This window comes from Aristolochia californica, unplaced genomic scaffold, assembly GCF_029961685.1.
Source record: "Aristolochia californica isolate CCGP_79_NKW_82.1479 unplaced genomic scaffold, dmAriCali1.0.hap1 SCAF_10, whole genome shotgun sequence".
NCBI lineage: Eukaryota > Viridiplantae > Streptophyta > Magnoliopsida > Piperales > Aristolochiaceae > Aristolochia > Aristolochia californica.
Window position 1 is genome coordinate 8,571,835 of NW_027181771.1, and position 9,720 is coordinate 8,581,554.

The 9,720-nt window shown below is 39.9% G+C and overlaps 1 protein-coding gene across 1 annotated transcript; it reads left to right on the top strand.

Moving 5' to 3' along the window:
- The first annotated feature begins 2,277 nt into the window (after nucleotides 1–2,277).
- Nucleotides 2,278–4,264, top strand: LOC137942711 (basic blue protein-like). The gene is made up of 2 exons (XM_068788446.1): nucleotides 2,278–2,772; nucleotides 3,738–4,264. Exons 1-2 carry the CDS (start codon nucleotides 2,592–2,594, stop codon nucleotides 4,109–4,111), a joined length of 555 nt encoding a protein of 184 aa, XP_068644547.1. The 5' UTR covers nucleotides 2,278–2,591; the 3' UTR covers nucleotides 4,112–4,264.
- The last annotated feature ends 5,456 nt before the right edge of the window (nucleotides 4,265–9,720 follow it).

Sequence of the window (9,720 nt, forward strand, 5' to 3'; positions counted from 1 at the left end):
CTGCGGAATGCATGTTTTCTTTCCTTTCATCTCTACAACTTTGTTTCAAAAGAAGTCTTTAACTAGTGAGTGGACCAAAGACCTCGAAAGCGCTTGCCCAGTAGGTCTGCGAGCAAGCACCTCTGGTCTCAGCTCTAAAGCCATAACAAGTTCCTGTTGGTCACAAGCACCTCTAGCTAAGAGAGAGAAAAGGGAGAGAGGGGGCAGATGAGGTTCTTTCTATTCTGTAACTTTTCAACAGGCTATGCTTACCTTTGTAATTTGTTCCTTGGTCACAAAAAATCGATTGACAACAAAGACCAAAGAGATTGAGGAAGAAATCATAGAAATAGAGGATGAAATTGAATAAAAATGAAAACTTACATAAAGGGGCAGATTGCAGACCCCTTCTTTCTATGTTTAGACTTGGGAAAGATCCAACAGAAGGAACTTTGCATCACCATCATTGATTTCCTTCCAATTTTCCTTTGATTTTTTGAGCCTCGAATCCTTGATTCCTTGATTCCTTGAAATTGAAGCCCGAAGAGAAAGTCAAAATCGAGTCCGAAGAAAGAAAGCCACAAAAAATCCTTGATTAGTTGATTCCCAAAAATTACTCGTTAAATAATGAGCTGGCTCGCGAGCCGCTGAACCGAACCATGGTTCACTTGCGCGTGGCTCGCTTAGTTAAACTAGCCCGAGCCTTATCTCGAATTCGATATGATTTCGGGATTTATCAAGTCGGACCAAGTCGAGACGAAGCCAAGCTAGAGTTGTTCGCGAACCAGATCGGTTTGATGCCTCCCCTAGTTTGGACTAAGTCCATAACCTCATTCTTCCTCCTTTTTTTTCTCCCCAACTTGTGTTTTTCTTCTTTCTCCATGATGTATTCCAAGGAGTCCTAAAATTCAACACAGGCAATGAATACCATAAGGGGAACATTGATAACAAAACTTCCTTGTGTTCAAATCTTGATGTGTGCATGCTTATTAGATTCTATTGCTATATGTTGATGACATGTTGATAGCAGGTGCTTGCAAACAAAAAATAGATAAATTGACAAGGGCGTTGTCCAAAAAGTTTGCTATGAAGGATTTGGGTGTTGCAAAACAAATCCTTGGGATGAGGATTACTAGGGACATTGATGTCTTGAAACTGTTACAAGAAGAAAATGTGACGAAGGTGTTGAAAAAATTCAATATGAAAGATACAAAACCAGTGAGTACTCATTTGGTTAGTCACTTTAAGTTATCTAAGGAGCAGTTACCTTCTATAGAGCAGGATCGAGCCTATTTGGCTAATGTGCATTATGCTTCTGCTATTGGCATTCTCATGTATGCCATGGAATGCACTAGACTAGACATAGCTCATATAGTGGGTGTTGTGAGTAGATATATGAGTAATTCGGGTAAAAAACATTGGGAAGCAGTGAAGTGGATTTTTAGGTATTTGAGAGGCACTACAGGTTCAACCTTATGTTTCAGAAAATCAGACTTGAGATTACAGGGTTATGTAGATGCTGACATGACTGGAGACATTGATGGCAAGAATAGTACCATTGAATATGTATACACATTGGGTGGTACAACAGTTAGTTAGGTCTCTAAGTTGTTGAAGATCATTTCTCTCTCCACCATTGAGGTAGAATATATCGTCGTGACCAAAGCCGGCAAGGAAATGGTATGGTTGCAGTCTTTCTAGGAAGAATTAAGTCTCAAGCATGGGAAGAATGTGCTTTATTGTGACAAATAGAGTGTTATTCATACATAGAAATCCACTGCTTCATAGATAAGCATGATGATAAACACTGACTCAACTCAAATTTGAGAAATTATACCCATGAAATAGGTTCTTGAGCCTGCTTTACACTTGTACTAGGAGATGAATTTCAGCAATATCTAAATACATATGGTCCATCTCCAATTCAACCCAATTTCAGGCCTATTGATGTTATAGATTCAATTGAACAACAATTCTAAAAAATCATTGGTTGCATGTTAAAGAAATGACAATTTAATTACTCAACGATATTTTATCTTTAACCTTTTTTGAATGAATTGCACATTTAAACTTTGTCCATTTCATATACATAATTGTTTCTACTAGTAATAATAGATTACACATACTTATGACCCCATAAACATGGCTCCATACTATTACGGAACCAAACCAGTACAAGCACACCCACCATAAGCCATAACTGACCTTCCCATCACAAGCCACGAGGCTTAACTAACCCCCGCAGACTCCAGACTTAGAAGTCATCTTCCTTGTCGAGGGTAATCTTCTTTATTCATCAATCTCAGTACTCACCACACCAGGGGAAATTCTCGTCTCCACGAGGAGATTCCCATTAATTTCAGCATCCCCTGCCCGAGAATAAAATCGATGGCGATTAGTTAGTGAGCGCTACCGACCACTGTTGTCCTTACACACTTCTAGAAGACAAACTACCTTTCCTTTGGTCATGAAAGTAGGGTAGAGAACAAAAGGGGCAAAAAATTCAGGCTTCAGGTTTTACTTGAACAACACTCCACCGCCGCGGCACCTTTCTCTTCCTCTGCTCCTTCATTCCTCCTCTGTGTCCTGCCGTTGCTTTCAGTTTGTTGAAGATGACGACCTGTTTGATGGTGAGGGTAGTAGTGGTGGTGGTGGTGGCGGTGTTAATGAGTCAGGGACGGAGATGTGAAGCGCAAGCGCACCATGTCGTTGGTGGAGACCGTGGGTGGGAACCGGCGTCAAACATTGGAGAATGGTCGGCCGGCAGAGTTTTCCGGGTCGGTGATAAAATCTGTAAGTTCTCTTTTTCTGGGTTCTGAGTTCTTTTCCCTTGTTCCTCTTCTTCTTCTTCTTCTTCTGCCCTCTCCCTTACTGGGTTTATGTGGCTTTACATGACATTTAAACATACATTCCCGGCATACCCAGCAGTTGCAATTGCCGAAAAAAATCTCCAACCATCTTTTATGCCAATCCTCAGAAAATAACCATTTGAAACGAGGCGATTGTTAGTATCTCGAAAATTTTCATTGACCCATTCAAGACGAAGCTCTCCCGTTTGTATAAGGTATAGGACATTGGCTGTTGGCAGATTTGACGATGATGAACCATTTATCAGGAAACGTGCTCTACAAACTTGGAAGTTCTCATTCCACTGCTTCCTGTGATAAACACAGATACAAGGAAGAAAATTTTGATTTTGGCTGCAAATCTCGCTGTGACAAAAATTGATTTGATATCATGATATTGTCAGTTCGTCCATCTCTCCATTATTTTCGATTCCCAATTTGACACAGTAATCCGTGAGCTCCAAACTCGGACTTTGCACAGAACAAAAGGAATTAATAACAGCAACCAGGGAGTAGGTAAACTTGCATTGGAGGTTTCCTTGAAGGTTCCTTAGACACAAAGTATCCATCCACTTTTTGTTTTTGTTCCAGGAATTGCTAACATCATGACTCGCTGAGTTTAACTCCATTTTTTGTAACTTATTTGGAGCTCCAGTCGACCCCTTGGGAAAGGAAGAACCCGAATGGATCAGATTTTTATATGGTTCCAATCCGTTTCCCATATTGGCCGAAATCGCCTATTTTATCAGCTGTCTTAGATAAGATTGGTATTATAACTAATTAGTTCATGAGAGAAGCCCATGACAGGGATTCAACAGTTTTTGGAAATCCCGGACCTCGGATTCGTGTTTCGGTATAGAGGCAGCAAATGGGAATTCACTAGTTTTGTATTCATTTGTCTTCTTTATGCAGGGTTCACGTTTTCAGGAGCTCTGGATAACGTAATAGAGCTGGGAAGCAGAGAGGAGTTGGAGTCATGCGACCTGAGCAACCCAATACGGCTCTACTCTGATGGCTTGCTGCAACTGGACCTCGACCGAGAAGGGATGCGTTACTTCACCAGCGGCGGGAGGGAGAGGTGCAAGAAAGGCCTGAAACTAGATGTGAACGTGCTGCCAAGGGCGGCGGAGACTGCGGAACGATCACATGCCTTGGCGGCATCGGACAAGCCTAACCACGACCATGCCATGGCAGCAGGGCCTACTCCCTCCGCCTCTGCTCCACTCAAAGCCATCCGCTTCGTCTTTCTGCTTGCCCTGCCTGTTGTGTCTGCGATGGGGCTCTGAAGGGGCTTGCAGTTGTTTTATTCGGTTTGTGAATGTTGCTTTGTGTAATAAGAGGTTTTGATGCGTTTTTGGAAACTAAGTGAAACGAAGATGTGGACACTGTTGAAGTGGCATTATTCCAGTTAATAACGAGCAAAGTGTGAAATATGAACATGTTTGACTTGCTTGAGCATCTAAAGTACTCAGTGCCCACCTTGAAAATGTAACTAATCAGTCTTTGTTTTTACTAATAGATAACTAATAGAGCCAAAATATCTCTACTATGAGACTCTTGTAAGACTCTACATTCATTCTTCATTGTAAGACTCTTTAACCATGAAAGTCATGCAAGACTCTCCATGTTTGCTTCTTGAACAACTCCCTCAAGGTAGAGTTGTCAACTTTACCTTGCAAAGAAAATTTTCTTGGTCTTCAATTTTTTTCTATTTTCAATATTTACGTAATAGTAAATTCTAATCCAGAATTTACAATATGCTAGAATATTAGGATTAAAAACAAAATACCTGGATCCATTCTATGAATTTCGCCTTCTGATGCGGAATCTCTATGACGAACGATAAGAACGGATATGGTCTTCCTCAACTAAATCGCTTTATTCCTCAATGGGACCTTCGTCTCTCTTCCGGATGGGGAGAAGGGAAACTGTGTGTGATTTAGTATATTGGGGACCATAACCATGTTGTCTCTTTATTTAGGGTTCCCATAATTCCCTATGGTATCTACTCAATTGGCCCATATTCATGGCCCATATCTATGACACATTCCTTAATGGGCTTAACAAAATTAGATCACTTAATTTTAGCCCTTCCATTAATAATAGAAAATATAATTGCATAATAAATATGTTACCCAAATTAGAATAGGAAATATGAATTTCCTAACAATCTCCCACTTGGGTTACATATCATTACTGAAACAATTATATCACAATTCTTTAGGCGCACATCTATAAACTATTAATAATGGAACCATCGTATATATTAATAATGGAACCACTGCGACTTTCATCACATTACATTCGTGACTAAACCACGATGATCACCATACTAATACACTCAATGACATAGATCAAATATGGATGAGTAGCATGGAAATTACATGCAATGTGATCTCAAACATGCCTATTTCCAACTGGTCCTTCTTTAGTCTTTAGTGAGATCTTTCCATAGTCCTTAATGCAATGTGAACATTGCACATAGAAAAACACAAGCAAGTTCATAAATAAAATAATAAGCAATCAATTTTATTAAAAAATTAAATAACTCAATGTCTAAAGCAAACATATAGTACAAAAATTATTCCCACTAAACCTAGGTATCCTTAGAAATAATGCCCATATGAGCAGTGTGCTCATGAAAGACCTTAGGCGGTAAACCCTTGGTTAATGGGTCTAGCATAGAGTTCGTCCCTATATGTTCTATAGAAATCTGCTTATTCTGAACTCTCTCCTTAACAACTAGAAACTTGATGTCAATAAACTTTGACTTCGTCGAGCTCTTGTTGTTGTTGGAATAAAGTACCGCCGAGTTATTGTCACAGTAAATCTTTAATGGCCTGGCAATGCTATCTACCACTCGTAGCCCAGTGACAAAGTTTCACAACCATATTCCGTGGTTGGATGCCTCAAAACCGCAGCCATGGTTGAAGAAGCTATGAGAGTCTGCTTAGCAGACTTCCATGAGATAGCTCCTTCACCCAACATAAAGATGTAGCATGATGTGGAGCGTCTACTATCTTGGCATCCGACAAAGTCGGAGTCAGAGAACCCAATGATCTCTAAACTGTCTGATCTCCGATAAGTAAGCATGTAGTCTTTTGTTCTCCTCAAATAACGCATCACGCGTTTGGCTGCCTTCCAATGTTGCATACCCAGATTACTCAAATACTTGCCCAAAATTCCTACTATAAATGCTATGTCGGGACGAGTACAAACTTGAGCGTACATTAAACTCCCTACTACTGATGCATAGGGAATTTTCAGTATCTCTGTTCTTTTAAGATCATTTTTAGGGCACTGTTTGAGACTAAATTTGTCTCCTTTAGCGACGGGTGTGTCTCCTGGTTTACTATCTTTCATGCCGAATCTACTCAACACCTTATCAATATAGTTTTTTTGTGACAACCTAAGGATACCTTGAGAACGATCTCTAAGTATTTGTATACCTAATACAAAAGAGGCATCACCAAGATCTTTCATCTCGAATGTCTTCGTCAGAAATTTCTTGGTTTCGTGCAGTAAGCCTATATCGCTACTAGCGAGTAGAATATTATCGACATATAATATTAGGAAGATGTATTTACTCCCACTGAACTTATGATATACACAATCATCAACAACATTCGCCTCAAAACCGTACGAGGTTATGACTTGATGGAACTTGTGATACCATTGACGGGAAGCCTGTTTGAGACCATAGATGGATTTCTTCAATTTACATACCATAGACTTTGGATCACCAGATATAAAGTTTTCTGGTTGTACCATATAAATCGTCTTATCAATGTCTCCATTGAGAAACGCAGTTTTGACATCCATCTGATGTAGCTTTAGATCTAAATGAGCCACTAGTGCCATTATTGTTCTAAAAGAGTCTTTCAAAGATACCGGAGAGAAAGTCTCTTTATAGTCTATGCCTTCCCTTTGAGTAAACCTTTAGCGACTAGACGGGCCTTATATCTCTCGACATTGCCTTTTGAATCCCTCTTGGTTTTAAATATCCATTTACAACCAATGGGCTTCGTACCTATAGGCAACTCGATGAGATCCCAAATGTCATTGTCTTTCATAGAATTTATCTCATCCTTCATGGCATCAATCCACTTTTGAGAGTTAGAACTACGCAAAGCTTGACATAAGTTAATCGGGTCATCTTCTGTCAATCTGACGCCATTCTCATGTTCTTGGAGAAATATGATATAATCATCTGGAATCGCATTTCTTCTCTCTCGAGTGGATCTCCTTAATGGCACCTCTTGAGGTTGTTGAGTTTGTACTAAAGGTGGTGCAAGAGGAAGAATCTCATTGTTGTCTCGATCTGAAACAATGTCAGGAATAGGAGCCTGAACATTGTCCTCTAGTGCCTGAACTATGTCTTGAACAACAATAGGTATGAAAACCTGATCACTATCAATAACAGATTCTTCTTCAAAGACAACATTCCTTATGTTTTCTTCCCCTCCAAACTCAATATTCTCAAGGAATCTCATATTTCCCATTTCAAAGAAGGATCGTGATGTGGGATCGTAAAACTTATAACCCCGAGAGCGTTCAGCATAACCAACGAAATAACAGCTAACCGTCCTTGAGTCCAGTTTTCTTTCATGTGGCCTATAAGGCTGGGCCTCAGCTGGACAACCCCAAATGTGCAAGTGCCTAATGCTAGGCTTCTTGCCTGTCCAAAGTTCATAGGGGGTTTTGGCAACTGCTTTGTTCGGTACCCTGTTAAGGATGTACATTGCGGTCTTGAGAGCTTCTCCCCAAAGTGACTCTGGCAAAGAGGAATGACTGATCATACTCACCATATCCTTAAGAGTTCGGTTTCGTTGTTCTGCAACACCGTTCATGCTGGGTTTGCCCGGCATGGTGTATTGTGGAACAATTCCACACTCTTTGAGGAAAATTGGGAAGGGTCCTGGACGTTGTTCTCCTGATCCATCATACCAGCCATAGTATTCACCACCACGGTCGGATTTGACACCCTTGATTTTCTTTCCAAGTTGAAGTTCAACTTCAGCTTTGAAAGACTTAAAGACGTCCAGGGATTGTGACTTCTCATGTATTAAATATAGGTAACCGAATCTAGAGTAATCGTCTATGAACTAATGAAGTACTGTTGGCCATTCCATGAATTTGTAGGGAATGGACCACATATATTTGTATGTATAAGTTCTAAGACATCTTTAGCTCTTTCGACACCTAATTTTCTAACATTTGTTTGTTTCCCCTTGATACACTCAACACAAACTTGGAAGTTTGTAGTATCTAGGGGTTCAAGAATTCCATCTGACACAAGCCTTTGAATTCTCTGTTTAGAGATATGTCCTGAACGTTTGTGCCATAATGTGGCGGAATTCTCACTTAATTTTTGCTTCGTACCACGTGAACTAATTTGCAATATTTCTCTATAGGAACTAACAACATTAAGCATATATAGATTATCAATTAAGGGACCGGAACCAACAAAATTTGAATTTTGGTAGAGACTAACTTTATTATTTCAAAAAGAACAAGAAAAACCTAATTTGTCCAAAATGGAAATAGAAATTAAATTCCGCCTAAAAGACGGTGCAACAAATGTCTCAAATAAATCCAAATAAAATCTAGTGCTTAATTGTAATCTGAAAGTTCCTATAGCTTCTACTGCAACTTTATTGCTGTCGCCCACAAAGATGAATTTTTCAGCATCACTTGGCGATCGGCTCCACAGGCAACCCTGCAAAGATATACTAATGAGAGTGGTAGCACCAGAATCCACCCACCAAGTGTCTTTAGGTACAGAAGCTAAATTAACTTCAGAACAAACTAAAGTTTGAGGCATACCCTTCTTTACACGCCAGGCGGTGTACTTGGGACAATCCTTCTTCATATGTCCCGACTTCTTGCAGAAGAAGCAGGTAAACTCCTCAGCCTGCTTCTTCTATTTCTTAGTCTGAGAAGAACCTACTGCAATATCCTTACCTCTCTTCTTCTTCTTGTACTGAGAGGTGGAGGCCAAGTGAGCACTTTCAGTCTTATCCCGTTGCTGCCTCTCTTCCTCTTGCACACAATGAGATATAAGCTCATTTAGGGACCATTTGTCCTTCTGAGTGTTATAACTCACTTTGAATTGGCCAAAGTGTGCAGGAAGAGAGATCAGAACCAAGTGCACGAGCAAGTCCTCAGACAGCTCTCACTTAAGTGACTTGAGTTTTGATGCGAGATGAAACATTTCCATGATGTACTCTCTTATGTTCCCTTTGCCTTTATACTTCATCGAAACGAGTTTAGCCAAAAGGCTACTCGCCTCTGATTTTTCATTCTTGGCAAAATATTATTCAATTTCTTCTAGGAACTTCTTGGCGCTCTCGCTCTCTATCATAGAGCCCCGAACGCCTCTGGAATGGAGCGTTTCATAATCATCGAACACATTCGGTTAGAGCGCTCCCACTTCTCAATTTTAACATCATTGAGGTTATCAGGAGTAGAAATGGGTGGCTCTGCCCGAAGTGCAAGATCTAAATCCATACAACCGAGGACAATTTCCACAATATCTTTCCAAGCCTTGGAATGCTGCTTATTTGAGCAGTAACATTTGAAGCAGTAGCAACAGAAACTGTATAAAGAACAAAATAAACAAGCATACTCACATCAACTAGCATGTCATATAAAGAAAAATAAAATCCAAATTGGGGACCCATTTCAAGATACCTAGTACAACATTAATTCCTAGTCTTTGGACAGAGAAATTAATTGTAAGTGGTACTCTCAGTGCAATGATCAAATACTGACAATCAGTTCTGTCAAACAATAGCCTTTCTTTGGACCGACTATTATTCACATGAAAAGTCTTTATAAATGTCACGCATTTATCATCACATGTACGTTGTTTATTTGGCCAAATTGTGTCTTC